The sequence below is a fragment of the Mauremys reevesii genome, linkage group 7, assembly GCF_016161935.1.
Source record: "Mauremys reevesii isolate NIE-2019 linkage group 7, ASM1616193v1, whole genome shotgun sequence".
Taxonomy (NCBI): domain Eukaryota; kingdom Metazoa; phylum Chordata; order Testudines; family Geoemydidae; genus Mauremys; species Mauremys reevesii.
Window position 1 is genome coordinate 67,199,737 of NC_052629.1, and position 21,509 is coordinate 67,221,245.

General features: G+C 45.6%; 1 protein-coding gene and 1 long non-coding RNA gene across 2 annotated transcripts in view; one reads left to right on the forward strand and one right to left on the reverse strand.

Moving 5' to 3' along the window:
* FRMPD2 (FERM and PDZ domain containing 2) overlaps positions 1-21,509 on the forward strand; it is a 107,985-nt gene that overhangs the window by 70,684 nt on the left and 15,792 nt on the right. Inside the window, exons 26-34 of the mRNA XM_039547739.1 lie at positions 1,553-1,617; positions 3,334-3,495; positions 5,141-5,309; positions 5,849-5,902; positions 6,240-6,328; positions 7,490-7,519; positions 8,604-8,677; positions 10,845-10,963; positions 19,202-19,350. Of these exons, the coding sequence (XP_039403673.1) occupies positions 1,553-1,617; positions 3,334-3,495; positions 5,141-5,309; positions 5,849-5,902; positions 6,240-6,328; positions 7,490-7,519; positions 8,604-8,677; positions 10,845-10,963; positions 19,202-19,350 (911 nt within the window). The remainder of the gene's footprint in view (positions 1-1,552; positions 1,618-3,333; positions 3,496-5,140; positions 5,310-5,848; positions 5,903-6,239; positions 6,329-7,489; positions 7,520-8,603; positions 8,678-10,844; positions 10,964-19,201; positions 19,351-21,509) is intronic.
* On the reverse strand, positions 3,068-4,878 carry LOC120369329. Its single transcript, XR_005583080.1, has 2 exons — positions 4,664-4,878; positions 3,068-3,532 (listed from the first exon to the last, which is right to left on the reverse strand). It is a non-coding gene; the product is annotated as an uncharacterized LOC120369329 (long non-coding RNA).

Here is a 21,509-nt window from a genome sequence, read left to right on the forward strand (position 1 = left end):
ATGATGGCATATAGCACGTTGGTAGATGTGCTAGTGAACAAGCCCCTGATGGTGTGGCTGATGTGGTTAGGTCCTGTGATGGAATCCTTTGAACAGATATGTGGACAGAGTTGGCAACGGGGTTTGTTGCAGGGACTGGTTCCTGGGTTAATGTTTTTTTTGTGTGGTGTGTAGATGCTGGTGAGTATTTGCTTCAGGTTTGGGGGCTGTCTGTAAGCGAGGACTGGCCTGTGTATTTATACCTGCCTACTGTATTTGCCACTCAGTGCATCTGATGAAGTGGGTTTTAGCCCACAAAAGCTTATGCCCAAATACATTTTTTAGTCTCTAAGGTGCCACAAGGACTCCTCGTTGTTTTTCAGGAAATATAGTGTACTGTAAAGCTATTTATCTACATACATTGCCTTTTCACGTATACACTCACAAACATACTATTCATTCCCTTAGCAAATTGACCCGACTTGACCGCACTCACCAAAGATAACATTAACTTTGCCCTGTGCTTGTTGTCAGCATTTTAAAAACATTAATTATGGTGATTAAACTGCATGACATACTCATGAGTTATGCAAGTATTAATTATACCACTGTGCAAATGAAGAAACTTAAGCACAGGACAGGGACTCTATGTCTACACAGCAACTAGAGACCCCTGGCTGGAGCCGGAGCTCTGGGACCCTCCCATCTCGCAGAGTCCCAGAGCCCAGGCTTCAGCCTGCGCCTGGAAGTCTATACTGCAGTGAAACAACCCTGCAGCCCAAGCCCCATGCAAGCCTGAGTTGGTTGGAACAGGCCAGCCAAGGGTTTTTCATTGCATTATAGACATACCCCAAGTGTCTCATCCAGGGTCATACAGTGAGTGAGTACTGGAGCTGAGATTAGAATCCAGGAGTCCTGGCAACTAGTTGGCTAATCTAAACCTTAGTCCGCACTCTCTCACATACATTAAATTTAGCAGGGCGCCAATCAGCTATAGCAAATCTACACGCTTGTTTTTAGAGCCACCTGCTGAGCCAGAGGAAGTCAAAGTATCTCTTTCAAATGAAAACGTGAGTCTCCAAGAACAACATCTACCCCATCAACATAGTAAGGAAATTACTTTGCATTTCTCAATCTGGCTTTGTAATGTTTCATGCCATCTCTTTCAAAGAAAAAGAAAATCTGCAGGTGCTTCTGGCTGTGAATGGAAAAGATTAATTATTAGTAAGCAAAATGGCCTCCCCTGGAGTATCAGAGAACATTTTTGTACATTATCAGTTGTCCAACTGATGTTTCCGACCCTGTGACGTGCAGCTTTAAGGGTTGCTTGGGAAACTGCTATGTGGGAGGTAAAAGGACAGTAGAGGACAGGCACAGGGTTCAGTTAACAGCCCAAGAAGTGGAACTGAACAAGCAAACCGTGTAAGTGCAGAGTGAGTTTTTGGTGGTGGTCTTTTGCTTGTGAAAACAAAAATAACTTGCGTTATGTCTAATAGTAGTGTGATGTCCAGTGTTACACTGTAAAACGTACCACTAATCCAGCTTTGTAAGAACCCATCCTGTTTTCTCACAGCAAAGCACCCGGAGGAAGAAAGTGGTTGGGTTGAGCAAAGCACATCTGACTCAGCAGATTATGAGGTAAGTCATCGTTTTATTAAGTGAAAGGCAGCCTGCTGAGCAGAAGGATCTCGATACAGATTTTGGCAGTGGGATTTTCTACAGTGACACTGAATGTATTTGCTTTATCTTCTGTTCCATTGCAAGTGTAAGCATATTCCATGAGGGCCATAGCTTGTGAGGTGCAGAGCGATAACTGGCTTGAAGGTGCTGAACCACTCACAGGACTGGGTCCCTCTACTGCTGTTTGTGTATGTGTAATATTGCTATATTACTGGCTCCGTAGTATAAAAAACCCTGATCATACACAGTGCCCTCTTGGGAGCACTCACAAGGAGTTTAGTGTTTCCAGCTCCTCACAGGATCGAGCCCGAACAGAGAAGGAAAATGGCACAGACACTAGAGATCTAACGGCACAGCTGGGAATTCTGCGGAAATGAATGTAACTAGAGCTGTGAAACACTTTCACAATGTGAGAGTCCCCAGAACTCCTTGGAACGTGAGATTTCTGTATGTCATTATGAGATTGTTAAATTGGTCCAGTGTGTGATAAACCTGTGGAATTTTACAAATATTTTTTATCCAAAATGGCTTTATCTTAAAAATATAGTCTGACTTGCCAGCAGAAGAGGTGACGTGTTTGAAATTTTGAATTTCCAGATTAGACGTGTATTTACAGGAAAATCAGTCTTCCCACTGAAATGTACAACATTTCCCACGTCTTACTGCAGATACTCATTTCTGCAAAAATATCAGGGCTGCAAAGTGGTTTGGAATTAAAACTGCCCATTTTGGGGGTGGAATTTTTATGGCAATGTATTTGCTAGTGTCATGCAGCTGGTGGTTTGCTGGAGGAGGCTTCTGGGAGCCTCTTGTTAAAATTCAACCACCAAACTCAAGGGGAAATTGGAATGACTTCCCTGCTTCTGATGAAGCTTTCCTCCTACCGCTCCCCACCTCAATCACTGGATTCTCCTACATCATCTCAATCTCATCTCCTGCATCATCATCATCTGTATCCAGGTAGCTCATTCAAATATTTCTGAAGAGCAATTCTTTGTCTTTTGGAGTGGAACAGATTGCCACAAGTGTTAGAGAATGTGCCTCATTATCAATGTACTCTACATATTTTTCAGAGACAAAATTTAAACATTTCCAGGGCATTGCACTTGATATAAGTTTGTCTGCCAAAACCTTAACTCTGACCTCAAACTTTTGCCTGTGAAAGTAACTCACCATACTATCTACCGGTGCACAAATGCCTAACAGACATGAATAGTGGTGTTGCTGAGGCTAAGGTTTTGCATTATAGTCCAGTGGAGAGGCTGTGGATTGTGTTACTGTACATGTTGGAGGTATATGTGACTTACCCATCAGTGAAATTTGACCTTGTAAAGAAGGACACTTGAACTTGACATTTTTTTGCTTTGAAGGGTTTATGTGGGTGGGCTTTCCCCTCAAGACACTTTCATTGTTTTTAATAAGTTTATTTTTAATGGAAATATCTATCATACCATCTCTTTGGTACTTGTGTGCAGCTGCCATTTAAGTCCCTTTGTGTGTCTATGCAAGAGAAGAATTTGCCCTATAATTTATACCATCATCGAGTGAAAATTGTAAAGCCCATTGGTATCCTGTAGGGTGAAGGGCACATTAGAAATTTCCAGTCACGATCACTGTCAGTTCATTTGGCTCCTGACTTAGCTCCATTTTGAACAGAGACCTTCTGTGTTGCAGGACTGCATCATTAAGATTGAGCTGGAGAAAACAGCCAACGGGAGCCTGGGATTTGCACTGGTAGGTGGCAGAAATGGCCGGGCTATCCTAATTAAAGCCATCAGCCCAGGAAGTATCGCTGATCTCGACGGGAGGCTTCAAGTGGGTGACATCTTACTAAAGGTAACATTTGGCCTCGCTGCTTTGGTCTAGATTTGCCCTGGAAGTTTAGGGAGAGTTTGTGTTATGCTGTGCAATCATAACCAAACACTGGACATGATCACTGTAATCAAATCATAATGGGGGTTCCCGTGACTTGCCACCTGCCTGGGCAAATGTCAAAAGTTTGGGAAGGCTCTTGGGGGTTGGGGGATGCTAGCCTGGCTGCAGCAGAGCTTCCTCATCTACAAAACCCTGCAGATCCCCACTCCTAGGCATAGTGCTTCCCATAAGGGCAGGCACCAGTTACTGCAAAGGGGGCGTATCTGTGCTATTGCCTGCGTTAGGCCACTAGTTTCTAGAAAAGGGTTGGCCTGCTTCTGACGTGACTCAGATCAGCTGGCCTCTCTGTAGTGGCTTCTGTTAATGAATTAGCTTGAGACAGCAAAACCCCAGACCAAAATGCTGAGCAACTCTCTGCAGAGACTGCACATGCCAGCTGTTGTAATGATAATAGCTAATTAAACAGTCAGGCTGACAGAGATCCAGATACCAGAGAGATGGGCATGGGCAGAATTGTGGGGAAGGGGAGATACATTGCCCTTCACAACTTCCAGCCTATGAGGCAGTTGTGGTATCTGTGTCCTCTCTAACTTCTGGCTGGCTGCAGGAAGAGTCGCGGAGGGGGGGGGAGGGTGGACAGGCAGTGGAGTGAGGCAAAGAGGAAAGTCTGAAGCTGCTTTGTGGAGCTACATGTCCTTGGGCTCAGGTAGGTGGGAGGCAGCTGCAGTGTAGCCTGCTGCCTGTAGGAGTCACTCTGTCCCCTGCTGGGGCTTCTCTCTGCACAGCTCAACTCCCTGCCTGCCTTGGCTTCTAGCCCTCTCCACCCCAGTCTTGGCTGAGTGACTGCAGAGCAGAAGTCTGGCCATGCCAGGAGGGGCAGCACTGGCAGGAGCTGTAGTTTCTCCTCCCTTCTCCCCTCCCTCCTCCCCCTGCTTAGTGCCAGGCTTTTGGGGGTGGGGGAGAATGGGGGGGAGCAGGGCTGGGGATGGAAAATGTGGGGAGGAGGGAGGAGATGGTGGGGATTTCACAGAGGGAGCAATCTGGAGGACAGAGGAGTCAAGAATGAGGGGGACTCCTGTGTGGGCTGGGGCTGACTGCCAGGAAGATTGGGAGGGATGCAGGAGGGCACCTCAGGGAGCGCAGGAGGTGGGTCGCTGAAGAGCTGGTCACGCATTTCCAGCAGAAAATGGCCTCTTGCTCCAGACTGAACGTTTGCAGATTTTGTTTTGTTTTTCTTCCCCAGATTTTCCTCTCTTTTTAACAAAAAGCTGAAAAAATCCCAAATCACCAAATTTGTTCTTGTTCATATTTCATCCCCACAGCTCCCTTTCTCTCTTCTTTCCATTGGATAAAGGGGCAAAACTGTAAAATTGCTGATAAAAAATGTGTCAGTTCCTAGAGGGTGGTGGCTGTCTGGTGGTACGGCTCTGTACACAGGCCTACCTAGGAGAGAGGTTCTACTGAGTTATTAACAGTGAAGGGGATGCGGACAATCAGAGCCAACTGAGCTGCAGGGGAGGTGTGCACACGTGCTCCGTGCCAGTGTGCGATATGAAACCCTTCTGCTCCAGGGCTGTAAAGGCATTTGTCTTTGTGTGCTTTCCAGGTGAATGGAGATTTAATGTCTGGTTTGACGCGCAATACGGTGATCGACCTCTTACGCAAGGCAGAAGGCACCGTTCAGCTCACTGTCTGCCGAAGCGCGGCATTGCATTGGGCTTATTCAGGCAGCCAGCGTGATACTTCTTCCCTCCAGAGCACAACAGCCCAGTCGGGTAAGCATTAGCGCGACCCACTCCATGCATGTTCAAAGTGGGCAGTTAGTGTGCTTGGGCTCGACTCTCCTCTCAGCGACATCAGTATAGCTCCATTGACTTCAAAGGAGTCGCTCCTGCTTTACACCACTGTAAATGAGAGTAAAATTGGGCCCACTGCCCCTGATTCTCTGCTCTGACTTGCTTGCACTCTAAGCGCTGGCCCATCCTTCCCCTAATGCTGCCCAGACTGTACTGCCGGTGTGCCGTGTAGGGAGAGTTTCTCACCCAGGCTGGGTGCTGGGGGGTGCCAGCCAGCGATGTCACAGAGACCGAGGGAGAAGGTTCTACCAGAGGGTGTGACAGTTGACGGCAGTTGAGGAATGAGGCAGGACGGATGGGGACGGGGGTCCATCAGGCTAGGCTGATCATGAGGGACATGGCCCCCAGGTGACCCCTGTGAATTGGAGTCAGATATGGGGAGCAGCTGGTTTCTGTCCCCACCCCCCTTTTCCGGTCCTTTTGAGCGTCAGGCTGAGGGCTACAAGTCACATTAAAAGTCTCTTCTCCACAGGGCTCGGAAGCTGCATTAGGTGCTGACCTGGAAGGAAGAGGTGACCTGTTCCCCTCTTGTCTCCAGTGTGGGAGTTGGGATAAGTGGGGCAGCTGGGGAAGAGCTGCCAGATACACAGCCTGGGGGAAATTCTGCTCCCACAAAGTCCCTGGCAAAACTTCCATTGACATCAGTGCGGGTAGGACTGCACTCTGTATGTGCTAGCTGGAGGAGCCAGAAGCTCACTTGTCCGGAGCCTGGGGCGTTTACAGCTAGTGCCTGCTTCTATAGCTCTCTGCTGATGGCCCAGCTGCCGGTGTCACACTGCACAGAAGAGGAGGAACGTGCCTTTCAGATTCTAAAGACCTTTTTCTTTGCTCTCACTCTCTTGCGTTCAGATGAACAAGGTAGCGAGGGAAACCTAGAAGCCGAGCACTCATTCACTTTCAGAGGAGGGGAAGAGGAATCCAGCCAGATGTGCAGCAAGGTGAAGCCTGAGAGGAATTTCTAGACATTACCTGGTGACCTGTTTACATGTGTCTCAGTGGCATTTGGGGAAATGAAGAGAAATCAGTTAATGGGCCACCGCTCTGGGGAGGATCATATTCTAATAAAGCAATAAACCATGCTGAAGGGAATGGGCTATTATAGGCAGAACTGTTAGCTCCGGGTTGAGGCAGGGATCATATGGAAAAAACATAGTATGTGATCCTGTAATTAAAGACTGTCTCATAACACAGATACACAAGGGGGCTGAATTCAGATTGCATAGACAACCTTTATTCTGGCATTTCCTAACTTCTGAATGTTTGACTTTGTAACCTTAACATTCTTTTAACATCATTTTTTTATGAAATACATATTAAAAAGTTGCACCTTACTGACCTCCAATTGCTGCCTTTGAAACAACTAAACTTAACTTCCTAAAACTTAGTTTGGTATCCAGGGGCGGCTCTAGACATTTTGCCGCCCCAAGCACGGAGGGTCCGCTGGTCCCGCAGACCCTCCACAGGCAAGCCTCCGAAGGCACCCTGCCTGCCACCCTAGCGGCGACCGGCAGAGCGCCCCCCGCGGCTTGCTGCCCCAGGCATGCACTTGGAGCGCTGGTGCCTGGAGCCGCCCCTGTTGGTATCTAAGCCTCAGCAAGGTCTACCAAATATGCCAAGTTTTGTAGCTTCAGCCATTTTTTAGTTATACAACTGTAAAATTGCTGATAAAAAATATGACCAAAATGTAATGCTTTTCATGTTCAAATGATTAAAAAAAATAGCTCAACCAATTTCATTCATATTTAAAAAAAAATAAAAAGGTATCTTTGAGTTGAATCGAGCTGAGAAAATTTCAGGGTGGGAGGAATTTGTTTGACAAAGTTTTGAGCAAGGGATTAGAATGAAGATTGGAACTTAACTGTCCAAGATCGCTAAAATACAGACTCACACTTATGCTGTGTGTATGATCTAGCAAATAAGTATGCCCCAAAATAAAATAAAATCCTCAATTAGCAATATATTAAAACTCTTGTTTAATTTTAAGCATATGGTTAAGTCCCTCCCTTCTCAGCAAAGCACATGCTTAGCATTCAACCCACATTTAAGTTCTTTGCTGAATGGGAGCCTAAAACTTATGTCTTATTCTTGGTTATTTTCAGCATGTCTTGAGCCCAGTCTCCTTCAAGCAGGTAGTGTATATGCTTTACTTTCAAAACCACTGCTGCCATTTGCTCCCAACGGGTAGCTTTGGAAACTGACAAATGGATGAATAAAGGAGCAAAGCAAAATATCTTCTTTCTGCTAACAGACCAAAAAAAATCCCCATGGCTTTCTCCACTCAATTTGGTCCGTAGGTGTAGAAATTGGATTACTGAATTCATGCTTCTTTTGCATTTTTGATGGGGGAAAGTAAGCCTGAATATATGGCAATAAGACAGAAATGGTGACTTTTGTAGAGGTACTTTTGGGGATTCAACAGTTTATACTTTGTAACATGCAAAGATGGTTTTCTGATTGCATCTGAAATACAAATTAGGGAAAGAATGAGAATAAATCCATCCTGAACTGAAATCTAAGTAAATATCTCTCATTCGTTACAATTGAGAAGGAGCAATTTGCATATGATAAAGGCAGATGTTCTGTATCATAATCTAAATGCAGAACCCAATTATCACTCTGGAACTGTACAATCAGCCACTGATACGCAAGCTCTCTCCTCCGTCTGGAGAGCAATCAAGTGTCTGCTTTCTCTGCCAGTCAAGTGTTCCTTCCATAGGCCAGCTGCTCCGTGCCACTAACAGCGGGCATTGTTGTGCCTGGGATAAAAAGCAAGTTATTGCCAGTAGTTCATGCTCATCCAATGGTGCTTCCTGCTGCCAGTTAATATAGTACATGGTAGACAGAGAGCATGCCGTGGATCGTAAATCCTGTAAGTGACTGTACTCTCATTGTGAGAGCAGAGAGGAATAATTTATATGGATCCCTCCAGATCTCAATGATGCATGCTAGGATGTGCACTTGTACAGAGATGTCTGGATTATTGTGGAGCTTGCAAATACAGCTGAAGAGACTTTTTACGCTGAGTAGGTCCTGCAATGCTGAATTGAGATTTGCGCATGTATCTTTGACCGGGAAACTTTCCATTTTCCTTTTCTGGCTTTGACAAGGGACATGTTTTTGTCAGATAAGAAGTAAATTTATCAATAAAATTAATGATATTCTTGATACTTCCTCCTATTAATTTTTCATTATGGTTTTATTTTGTTTCCACAGGATTCAGAAAGTAAATGCGGTTCACCCCTGCAAAGTCAATCAACTGAACTGGAGTATGAGGCAAATGCAGACAGGTCAGTCTTTCCAGCACATAAAAATTCATGACAATGTACTGCATGGCCAGTTTGTTCTTCTATTTCTTTGAGCAATCCTAATATCATAGATATATATAGCACCATCCATCCCATAGTGAGTCCCAAGCTATAATTATTCAGCACTTTTGAAATGCAGCTACCTCTGGAATAGGGATGCCAACAAGACCCCCTCCCCAACAGTGACGGGAGGGGGAATTTTGGACAAGGACATCAAGGCATATTGTACTCTTACAAAAATCATCTTAAGATTTATGTTGTGTGTGCAGCACCAGGTGGTCAGATTTTCATGCTCAGCACCCTCAGCTGCCATTGACATTGCTGGGTGTCCCTGGTTCTGCTTGGCTCTACCTTGGAAGTCATCGAATCTGTGATCAGAAACAGTTCCCCATGACAGAGACAGGGGCGGCTCTAGGCACCAGCAAAGCAAGCTGTTGCCTAGGGCGGCCAAATCTAGGGGGCGGCAGGCTGGGCCGGTGGACCTGCCGCAGTCATGCCTGCGGGAGGTCCACCGGAGCCGCGGACGACCGGACCTGCCGCAGGCACGACTGCGGAGGGGGGCTCGTCCCGCGGCTCGGCTGGACCTCCCGCAGGCATGACTGCGGCAGCTCAAGCGGAGCCGCCGGACCTGCGAACCGTCCGCAGCCGTGCCCGCGGCAGGTCCGCTGGTCCCGGGGCTCCGGTGGACCTGCCGCGGGAGCTCAACCGGAGCCGCGGGAAGACGGGACCCGCCGCGGGACCGAGGAAGGGCGGCGCAGCGCTCTGCGCTGCCTGGGGCAGCCTAATTTCTAGAGCCGCCCCTGGACAGAGATCATGAATAATGAATTAGTTCATCTGAGCAGCCCATTGATATAAGTCATTCATCAAATGACAAACAAAACCAGAAAGATCAAAGTCTATTTGGGGATAATTCACAAACGGAAAAATGAGTTCATATGGTTGAATAAATAGTTGGCCCCACTTTCCAGCAGACACACATGGATGTGAACTGGAAAAGAAAATGTTAATCAGCCATTTTCATAACTGTCAGAAGTATGTAGCTGCAATTTTGGTAGAAAGTTTGGTAGGTTGTGTTTTCCACAAGATCAGTAGGGGGTCCATCCCTCATAGAAGCAGAGAAAGACATTGTGTGTGATTTTCTTGCACTTAAAGGCATAGGAATTGTGTTTTTCTGTTTGAAATTAACAGCTATGATAAAGAAGACAAATACTTGTATCTGGCATTGGTCTTTGTATAGTTAAGAGGTGAGAATGTGACCATGCTGTGACCTGCTAGTGCCCTTTCATTGTGGACTGTTGTAGTTCAAGATGAGCTAACGTTTCTTATGTTTAATTCTATACTAGACTCATAGACTTTAAAGCCAGAAGGGACCATCATGATCATCTAGGCTAACCACCTGCACATTGCAGGCTACAGACCCTCACCCACTCCTGAAATAGACCCATAACCTCTGGCTGAGTTACTGAAGTCCTCACAGCATGATTTAAAGGCTTCAACGTACAGAGAATACACCATTTACATTGGAAATGGGTTCCAGCTAAAAGTGTGGATCTGGATTCAAACTTTCCCAAAGTTTAGTGTGATTTTAGATCTGGGGTTTTGGTTTGGCCCATTGAAGAGTTAAAAGTAGCCTCAAAGTTCGGATTCAGATCCAGACTTTCCAAAGTTAAGCAGTGTTTGGATTAGGACTTTCTATTCATGGCTATCTCTGTTCCATGCTGTAAAACACTCTGGGGGATATTTATTTTAGGAAGCCCTACCAGCTCTGCCTATTAGCTAAGTTAGGTTAACACTTCTTCTATTATAAGACTCTATTTTCAGTTGCTCATAACTTTACCATGCTTTAACTGTTGTTAAGAGTTGTTTGGATTTACATATAAGGTCTCCTAAGCCTTTTAAAATTAAGCTCCATAAAGTTAACAGCAGATACTGTTAGCTGCTGAATTTACAGACACTGCTACAGACAAAGGGACCCTTTGCTGCAGGGGACTTGTGACATCCAAAAGTCATGCCAGTGCCTGAAAACGGAAAGTTAGTGAAAGTGCTGAGTGGTTTAAAAAGGAGCTTAGAACTCAAACACTTATGCAGCCTTCACTGTAGTGGTGGCTCCCACTCCCAACTAGAATGTTAACTGAATGTTGCTTTACAGATCACAGAAATACTCCAGGTGTGAGAGCAGCCTTAGAACAGACAGTCAGGAGTCTGAGACTGACAGCTGGATGAGTGAGGAAGATGAAGTGTCCCGGCGGATTTCCGTTCTACCCAGAGGTAAACATGTGAAAGGCTCTCTCTTTTCTTTAACATACTGACCCAGAGTTCCACTATAGCTTTAATGAGCTCGATAGAATTAGATCCATTCCAGAACTGTGTGTTCTGTGTTTGTACAGTGCCTACCACTACTGGTCTGTAAGTAGGGCCCCTAGATGCTACACTGATTATAAATAATAGTAGGACACCAGCTGAGGCCCTCTCTATCTATCCCACCTGTGGCTTCTTGGAACACAACTTTCATCATTATGCTGCATACTATGGCCATTGGAACTTCATGATAATGGCAGGAATAGAGCTTAGATTGTCCTGCTCCAACAGTACCAGCCCTTGTAACTTGAGCTAACGAGAAAACGCCATTTGCTGTTAGCACTACAGGGTCTATGACCAGAGCTGGGCCAATGGAGATATTATTTGTTGAACAATGTAATTAAATTTACTGAATCAATTACTCCTCATTTATATTTGCGTATGATTTGACCAGATCTACAAACTGAGCAAATAAAGGGGAAAAAGTTAATTACCTAATTGATTTTAATAATGTCACTCCATTTCATAGAATCACAGGCTTTAAGGTCAGAAGGGACCATTATGATTGTTTAGTCTGACCTGCACAACGCAGGCCACAGAATCTCACCCACCCACTCCTGTATCAACCCCCTAACCCAGTGGTTCCCAAACTTGTTCCTCTGCTTGTGTAGGGAAAGCCCCTGGCGGGCCGGGCCGGTTTGTGTTCAGCCGATCGCAGCTCCCACTGGTTGTGGTTCACCGCTCCAGGCCAATGGGAGCTGCTGGAAGCTGTGTGGGCCAAGGGACATACTGGTCGCTGCTTCCAGCAACTCCCATTGGCCTGGAGCGGTGAACCACGGCCACCGGGAGCTGCGATCGGCTGAACTTGCGGATGTGGCAGGTAAACAAACCAGCCTGGCCTGCCAGGGACTTTCCCTGCACAAGTGGCAGAACAAGTTTGGGAACCACCGCCCTAACCTATGTCTAAGCTATTGAAGTCCTCAAATCGTGGTTTAAAGACTTCAAGGTGCAGAGAATCCTCCAGCAAGTGACCTGTGCTCGACGCTGCAGAGGAAGGTGATAAACCCCCAGGACCTCTGCCAATCTGCTCTGGAGGAAAATTCCTTTCTGACCCCAAATATGGTGATCAACTAAACCCTGAGCATGTGGGCAAGACTGACCAGCCAGACACCTAGGAAAGAATTCTCTGTAGTAACTCAGATCCCGCCCCATCTAACATCCCATCACAGACCATTGGGCTTATTTAATAGTCAAAGATCAATTCATTGCCAAAATTAGGCTATCCCATCATACCATCCCCTCCATAAATGTATCAAGCTTAGTCTTCACCCAAGCTTAGTATTCACCCACGAAAGCTCATGCTGCAAAACGTCTGTTAGTCTATAAGGTGCCACAGGATTCTTTGTTGCTTTTACAGATCCAGACTAACACGGCTACTCCTCTGAAGCTTAGTCTTGAAGCCAGATATGTCTTTTGCCCCCACTACTCCCCTTGGAAGGCTGTTCCAGAACTTCACTCCTCTGATGGTTAGAAACCTTCATCTAATTTCAAGTCTAAACTTCCTGATGGCCAGTTTATATCCATTTGTTTTTGTGTCCACATTGGTACTGAGCTTAAATAATTCCTCTCCCTCCCTGGTATTTATCCCTCTGATATATTTATAGAGAGCAATCATATCTCCCCTCAGCCTTCTTTTGGTTAGGCTAAACAAGACAAGCTCTCTGAGTCTCCTTTCAGAAGATAGGTTTTCCATTCCTCGGATCATCCTAGTAGCCCTTCTCTGTACCTGTTCCAGTTTGAATTCATCCTTCTTAAGCATGAGAGACCAGAACTGCACACAGTATTCCAGATGAGGTCTTACTAGTGCCTTGTATAACTGTACTAACACCTCCTTATCTCTACTGGAAATACCACGCCTGATGCATCCCAAGACTGCATTAGCTTTTCTCATGGCCATATCACATTGGTGGCTCATAGTCATTCTGTGATCAACCAATACTCCGAGGTCCTTCTCCTCCTCTGTTATTTCCAACTGATACGTCCCCAGCTTATAACAAAAATTCTTCTTATTAATCCCTAAATGCATGACCTTGCACTTTTCACTATTAAACTTCATCCTATTACTATTACTCCAGTTTACAAGGTCATCCAGATCTTCCTGTATGATATCCCGGTCCTTCTCTGTAATGGCAATACCTCCCAGCTTTGTGTCATCTGCAGACTTTATTAGCACATTCCCACTTTTTGTGCCAAAGTCAGTAATAAAAAGATTAAATAAGATTGGCCCCAAAACCGATCCCTGAGGAACTACACTAGTAATCTCCCTCCAGCCTGACAGTTCACCTTTCAGTATGACCTGTTGTAGTCTCCCGTTTAACCAGTTCCTTATCCACCTTTCAATTTTCATATTGATCCCCATCTTTCCCAATTTAGCTAATAATTCCCCATGTGGACCGTATCAAATGCCTTACTGAAATTGAGGTAAATTAGATCCACTGCATTTCCTTTGTCTAAGAAATCTGTTACCTTTTCAAAGAAGGAGATCAGGTTGTTTTGGCACGATCTACCTTTTGTAAAACCACATTGCATTTTGTCTCAATTACCATTGACCTCAATGTCCTTAACTACTTTCTCCTTCAGAATTTTTTCTAAGACCTTGCATACTACAGATGTCAAACTAACAGGCCTGTAGTTATCCGGATCATTTTTTCCCCCTTTTCTTAAAAATAGGAACTATGTTAGCAATTCTCCAGTCATACGGTACAACCCCTGAGTTTACAGATTCATTAAAAATTCTTGCTAATGGTCTTGTAATTTCATGTGCCAATTCCTTTAATATTCTTGGATGAAGATTATCTGGGCCTCTCAGTTTAGTCCCATGAAGCTGTTCGAGTTTGGCTTCTACCTCGGATGTGGTAATATCTACCTCCATATCCTCATTCCCATTTGTCATCCTACCATTATCCCATAGCTCCTCATTAGCCTCATTAAAGACTGAGGCAAAGTATTTGTTTAGATATTGGGCCGTGCCTAGATTATCCTTAACGTCCATTCCATCCTCAGTGTTTAGCGGTCCCACTTCTTTCTTTGTTTTCTTCTTATTTATATGACTATAGAAGCTTTTACTATTGGTTTTAATTCCCTTTGCAAGGTCCAACTCTACATGGCTTTCTCACTTTATCCCTACATGTTCTGACCTCAATAAGGTAGCTTTCCTTGGTAATCCCTCCCATCTTCCACTCCTTGTAGGCTTTCTGCTTTTTCTTAATCACCTCTCTGAGATGCTTGCTCATCCAACTTGGTCTACAACTCCTGCCTGTGATTTTTCCCCCCTTTCTTGGGATGCAGGCTTCTGATAGTTTGTTGAACAAATTCAGTTATACCCTGTTTAATCACTTCGACTTGCAATCATGATTTTGTCAATTAGGGGGCCTTGGTAAACATTCACACTAGCCAGTTCTTTACATCGTTTTGCTGAAAGAGATGTAATAGAGGTTAAGGCCAGAAGGGACTGTTAGATCAATTAGTCTGACCTCATGTATAACACAAGCCAGAGAATCTCATCACTGATTCCTGCAGTGCAGGGAATTATTATTTCCTGCTGCAGAGGTGAATACTCTAGCAGAACCTCTGGGCAGTTCTTTTAAACAGACATCCAGTCTTACTTCAAAGACTCCAAGTGATGATGAATTATTATATTTATGATTTATTTAATGCAAAAGGGAAGGTTCTGTGGGCACAATGGAAGAGTTACAAGTTACACACTAATTTTTTCATCTTAATTTTAAATTTGTTTCCAAGGATAAATACAGTAATTCACCTGAAAGACAGTATCTCACAAAGTGTGGAGAAGCACTGAAATGAATTCCAGTACAGTGCTACAAAATTCATACTGGCCTTTTAATGCTCAGGGTTACAAGAGGACCTGAAAACTTGATCCAAAAACACAAACAGGGACTACTGAAGGAAACAAAGAAAGGGGGAAAGAACCAATTCTAGTTTAAGGCCTTGGTTCTGCCAACAATTAAACATATGCTTCATTTTATGCATGTGAGTGATCTCATTGAAATCAATGGGACTGCTCATGCACTTGAAGTTAAATCCTTTAGTACATCAAGGGCTGAACCTCTCTCCAAAGGCCTCAGAAGACCCCCTAGTCACAGCAGGACTCAGCCTTATCTGTCTTGTGAGAAGTTCAATTGCTCCTATCCCAAATGCAGAAGAATACCTTGAGCAAGGGATGGTGATGATTGAGGGCTTGTTAGATGAACACTTAGTTGATTGCAAGCTGGGATGTAAATTTACAGCTCACTAGCATGCCATGCACTAACCGTCCGTGTGGACACCACTCTTCCACACACTAAAAGTTCCCTAGTGCACTTTGACCTACTGGTCCCCTAGACTCCTAGCTGCGCCACTTCAGGAGTATCTCAGAGACACTGCTATAAGGTGCAGTTCCCACTCAGCTTCCCTTTCCTCTGCAGAAGCAGTGATTTGCTGATGGATGGTTTTTACCAGCAGCAGAGTACGACACGCCCAATGCAGGCTCAGCTCTGTTGACTGGTGCATAGGAGCACATAGCCAAAACACCATCCATTTCCTGCCCACTTGATTTTATGAAAGCATTTGATAGTGTACACAGAGAAGCCTTCTGGAAGATCCTGAGACAATAGGGAATTCCAGCAAAGATTATTACTTTGTGTGATGGGGTAAGGCCAGATGGCTACAGTAAAGTAGTAAGGAACAGGTATGTTAGCCTCAGGCTAACCAAATCTCTAGTACCATGGTAACCAAATGGCAGTTGCTCCAGGTTAATCAAGACACCTGGGGCCAATTAAGATAGTTCTAGAAGGCAGTGGAGAGAGCTACATTGATTGGGCCACCTGAAGCCAATCAAGGGCTGGCTGGAACTAGTTAAAAGCCTCCCAGTTAGTCAGTGAGATTCGCGTGTGAGGAGCTGGGAGCAAGAGGCGCAAGGAGCTGAGAGTGAACTGCTGGAGGATTGAGGAGTACAAGCATTATCAGACACCAGGAGGAAGGTCCTGTGGTGAGGATAAAGAAGGTGTTTAGAGGAGGCCATGGGGAAGTAGCCCATGGAGTTGTAGCTGTCATGCAGCTGTTACAGGAGGCACTATAGACAGCTGCAATCCACAGGGCCCTGGGCTGGAACCCGGAGTAGAGGGTGGGCCCGGGTTCCCCCCAAACCTCCCAACTCCTGATCAGACACAGGAGGAGTTGACTCAGACTGTGGGTTCCACCAGAGGGGAAGATCACTGAGGTGAGCAAATCCGCCAATAAGCGCAGGACCCACCAAAGTAGAGGAAGAACTTTGTCACATTTGATAAAAACTTTGTGTTGCATCTGGCACAAAGCAGAGATGCCAAATGGTTTAAGATAGTTTCTAGTGTAAGGCAAGGTTGCGTTCAACCCCCCGCTTCTCTTCTGCATTGTCATAGACTCTGATGAGAAAAGTGATGGCTGCTGCCAAGAACATGGGTATTGCTTGGGCAAGACATGAGCTGTGAGACTTCAGTTTGCAGATAATCTAGTGATATTGGCTACCAACTTGGATGGAATGAAAAGATTTTTTTATGAGTATAAAAGCAGAGGCTACTAAAGTGGGGCTTTGTATCAGTAAGCAGAAGACCAAGGCCATGGAGATAGGAGAGAATGCTGTTAATGTAGGCGGATTGATAAGAGTACAAAGGAGTGAATGACTTTGTCTATCAAGGAAGTGCAATATCTGTTAACGGACAGCTCGCTGAAGAAGTGAAGTCAAGAATCAGTAAAGCTTTTGGATGCTTTACCCATTTATCAAGTATCTGGAAGAGGAGGCGATACAACACTATTGCCCTTTCAACACTACTGTATACCTCAGAATGTGGCAGCTGGTGGGAGAACACAACAGGGAACTGAATGCATGTCACCAGTATTGTTTGAGACAAATTCATTGGAGAAATTGTGTGACCAATGTGAAAGTGCTGTGCTGCACGAGTCAGCAGACTGCAGACTCAGTAATTAGATTGAGATGGCTTCTGTGTCATCAGGCCATCCCATGGCAGAAAAACAAGGTATATCTTAGACTGGTTTCCACCTGGAAGGAAGAGAAGGTGTGGAGGACAAGGAATGACCTATGGCAGGACAATTGAAAAGGATGCTGCCATCATGGGGAGACAATTTACGATAGAGTCAAACACCTTACTCCAGATTGACAGCAATAGGAAAAACGAGTTGCCTCATGTACCACTAGACACAGAAGGGTATAAGTCTTCCCTGCCTACTGCCCCCTCCCTTGGTCTGGGCTAGGACAGTAAATGAGCATTCAGCAGCTACTAATGTCTGTGTATCTAGACCCCAGGTATTTACTCCCCATCACAGGTGCTTAGTCCAAGTTATGACCTAGCCTTGAAATATTAGGGCAAATCATTATTAGGGTTGGAAGGGACCTCAGAAGGTCATCTTGTCTAACCCCCTACTAAATCCCCAAATGTGAGCTCAAGGATTGAGCTCACAACCCTGGGTTTGGCAGGCCAATGCTCAAACCACTGAGCTATCCCTCCCACAAGGCAGGATCACTCAATTTCAGTATATGCAGACCACATTCATAAAGACAAGCCACAGAGTAACTCACCCCAGCATCTCTGGTTCCAGTGTCACCAGCAGTCTGAACATAGACTCACTGTATTGTCGCACGAGAGTTCAGATAGACCAAATGTGAGTCTTCATATTTCTTTGAACTAGCAGTGTTTCATGTAAGAATAGTTGACATTTATGCAGGTTTTTTAACCATTTATCCTTGTGCTCAATAGACCACAGTCTCAAATTGGGACACCTATGTCAGGTAGGGATACAACCAATAAAAATTCATCTTTGCTTTGGTGCAGCCAACTTGCTGAAAAACTGTAAGTCCTTGAGTGGGAGGGAAAGGTAAAAATAGAACATGATATATTTCCTGACTCGGAAAAAAGTTAATGTACAGTGATTATTCCTAGAACCACAAAAGTGACCACACTAATCTGTAGAACAGGGGTTGGCAACCTATGGCATGCATGCCAAAAATGGCACACAAGCCAATTTTTGATGGCACGTGGCGTCAGGCTGAGCTGCTCAGCCCACGGCCGCTCTAGGATTTCCACTGCTGGCTCCTGCCAGCCAGGGTCCCACCACCGGTCCCACTCAGCGCCCACTGCTGGCCTGGGTGAAGGACCCCCAGGCTGGCAGCGGGCTGAGACCCTGGCTGGCAGGAGCCAGCGGCCAGAACCCCAAAGCGGCGGCAGGCTGAGCCGCTCAGTTGCTGCTCTGGGGTTCCAGCTGCTGGCTCCTTGCCAGCCAGGGTCCCCGCCGCAGCCCCACTCACCTTGCTTCCAGTTGGAGTTCCAGCGCAGGCCCCCTGCAAGACAGGGTCCAGGCCTCCAGCCCTGCTCAGCCCTACCAGCCGCCAGCTCCACTCACCTCAGCTGCCGATCTGGGGTTCCAGCCGCTGACCTCCTGCCAGCTAGTTAATGACTGATCATTCAGAAGTCTGTGTGCAGCTTAAAGTATCCACATACGTGCCACCAGACATTGGAAAGCTCAGCAAGGAAAAGTAAGGGCAAGGATCACACTAAACTGATAAGATCTGCATTTTAATTTAATTTTAAATAAAGCTTCTGAAACATTTTGAAAACCTTGTTTACTTTACATATAACAGTAGTTTGGTTATATAATATATAGACTTATAGAGAGACCTTCTAAAAATGTTAAAACGTATTACTGGCATGCGAAGCCATAAATTAGAGTGAATAAATGAAGACTCGGCACACCACTTCTGAAAGGTTGCCGTTCCCTGCTGTAGGAAGTAGAGGATTTACAGTGAAGATGTGGGTGGAGTCTTTCGCACCAGTTTAAGTAGGCATTGAAGTATACAGTTCTGCAATAACATTGTATTTAGTCTAGGCTGTTTAGCCATTGCACGTGGCCATGAGCTGCAGTGTATGGCTCAGGATCCAGCTTCCGTGAAATTTGGGGGTTTAGATCCAGGGTTTTGACTTATGCTCGTGTCAGCTAGGAACATAAACAAGGTTGAGAAACTGCTTCTGGATTCTGCTTCCAAAAAGTAGGTGGCAAAAGGCACTGAAGACTAGCAGTCCCCTCCTTTTCAAAGCCAGCAGTGTGTGCGCATTGCACTACAAAAATTAAACTCATTTCCTCTTTGTTGTCAATGCCTAGGCAGAACACTTGTTTCTGAAGACGAGCTGACTCAGCTGACTCACATTATGCCATCGCTGACTGGGGTAGATCTGAGGTCTCGTCTCAGAGTTCTGATACAGAACCTTCGGAGGCAGATTGAAGAGCAAGAGATCCTGAAAGAGTTTGTGGTGAGATGTGCTGCTTTGCTTTTGTAGACCTAAGTGTTTGGCACAGCTGGGAAAGTGAGTTGTATGTGAAAAAACCCAGTCTCTCAAGGATTAGCACGTCCCCACCAGCTGGAGGAGAGATCTGTGGGTGCGGGTGATCCTTTCTGACTCCATTGGGTCAGGGAATCATTCCCAGCTAGACTATGCCCCATGATCTGTGGTTAGAGGAGATCTTCCACATGCAGCTCTCCTTCTTTCCATGCAGGTGAGGGCTCAGTCACCTTGATGGCACTTTCCCTATGTCCCTAGACCCTATTGGCTGGGGGGTATTTGTACATCTCCAACTGACACAACTGGGAATCACCTTAGATGTATTAACTTTTTGACAGAGCACTCTCAGATCTGATGTGCTGTTGTGTCAGGGGGATTCCAGGGGTGGCATCAGACTGAAGAATTCCTGACTATGCTCCTAGGGAAATACATTGTTACACAATGCACGATTGACCTGTGGAACTCATTGCTACAAGAGACCACTGAGGCCAAAAGCTTCACAGAAAGATGGAGACAAATTAGAGAAAGTCCAGAGAAGAGCAACAAAAATCATTAAAGGTCTAAAAAACATGACCTATGAGAGAAGACTATAAAAAATGGGTTTGTTTAGTCTGGAAAAGAGAAGACTGAGAGGGGACATGATAACAGTGTTCAAGTATATAAAAGGTTGTTACAAGGAGGAGGGAAAAGAATTGTTCGTAACCTCTGAGGATAGGACAAGAAGCAATGGGCTTAAATTGCAGCAGGAGAGGTTTAGGTTGGACATTAGGAAAAACTTCCTAACTGTCAGGGTGGTTAAGCTCTGGAATAAACTGCCTAGAGAGATTGTGGAAGCTCTGTCATTGGAGATTTTTAAGAGCAGTTTAGACAAACACCTGTCAGGGATGGTCTAGATAATACTTAGTCCTGCCATGGCGCAGGGGACTGGACTAGATGACCTCTCAAGGTCCCTTCCAGTTCTATAATTCTATGAATTCAAAAGACGATTAGACACTTCTATGGATAATAACATGCAAAGTTACAATAGCTGGGATAAAAATGATAAAAGGTATAAACTCTCCTGCTTCAGAGCATAAGCCAACCATTGACCAATGGGGGCTAGGCATAAACTCCCTTACGGACAAGTTATTCTATAATTGTCTGTTACAAGGTTGGACCTTCCTCTGAAGAATCTGGTAATTGTCCTTAGTCTCCTTGGTAATTCCTATTTTATATGTTCCTTTGTTCCTTTTACTTCCTGTCCAGCTCTTGCCATCCAGTAACACAATCCCACCAATACATCCCACCAATACAAGGGTGTTTGACAGAAGTGTGTAGTGTTTGCTAACCACCCTACAAGCCCAACAGCCTCTGAAGCTCCTATCTATCAATAACTCAGGCAGGAGGGTGCCCTAGGTCACTCTTGGCCATAGTGTCCTACAGCAGCTATCAGCTGAGTCCTGTGGTCTGGTCACACATTCAAAACCAGTTTGCATTTTGTCTGAATGAGGCCTGGGCCCATGGTACCCTTATTAGTCCAGAGCTCAGGCTTTGGCTTCGGCCCTGGGTGGCGGGACTCAGGTTACAGGCCCCTTGCCCAGGGCTGAAGTTCTTGGGCTTTGCCTCCCCCCCGCACCCCCGCCAGGGTGGCAAGGCTCAGGCAGGTGCAAGCTTCAGTCCCCCCTCCTAGGGTTGTGTAGTAATTTTAAGGGAGTTGCAGGTGGGCATCAAAGAAGTTTGATAACCCCATATAAGTGTGGCATATAAGTCAATAATAGGGTGTAAGTAGGTATTGGAGAGTGCAAGTTGGCGTAACTTGCACCATGGCAATAAAGATGTAGAACAGGAAAAGCAACTAACAAGAAAGTGCAAAAAGGTGTCAATGAAACGACCTTAACTGACATCTTCCTGTTCTTTGTTGCGTCTGTTATATCAAGTTAAACCTTATACCTATGTACAAACAGTGCCCTAATCACTTTCCCCATCACTGAAATGTAGCCAGGGGCGGCTCTAGACCCCAGCGCACCAAGCAGGCGCTTGGGGCGGCCGTTTCCCGGGGGGGCGGCATTTGGCTCCGGTTGAGCTCCCGCCGTCATGCCTGCGGCAGGTCCACCGGAGCCCGGAACGGGCGGACCTGCCGCAGGCATGAC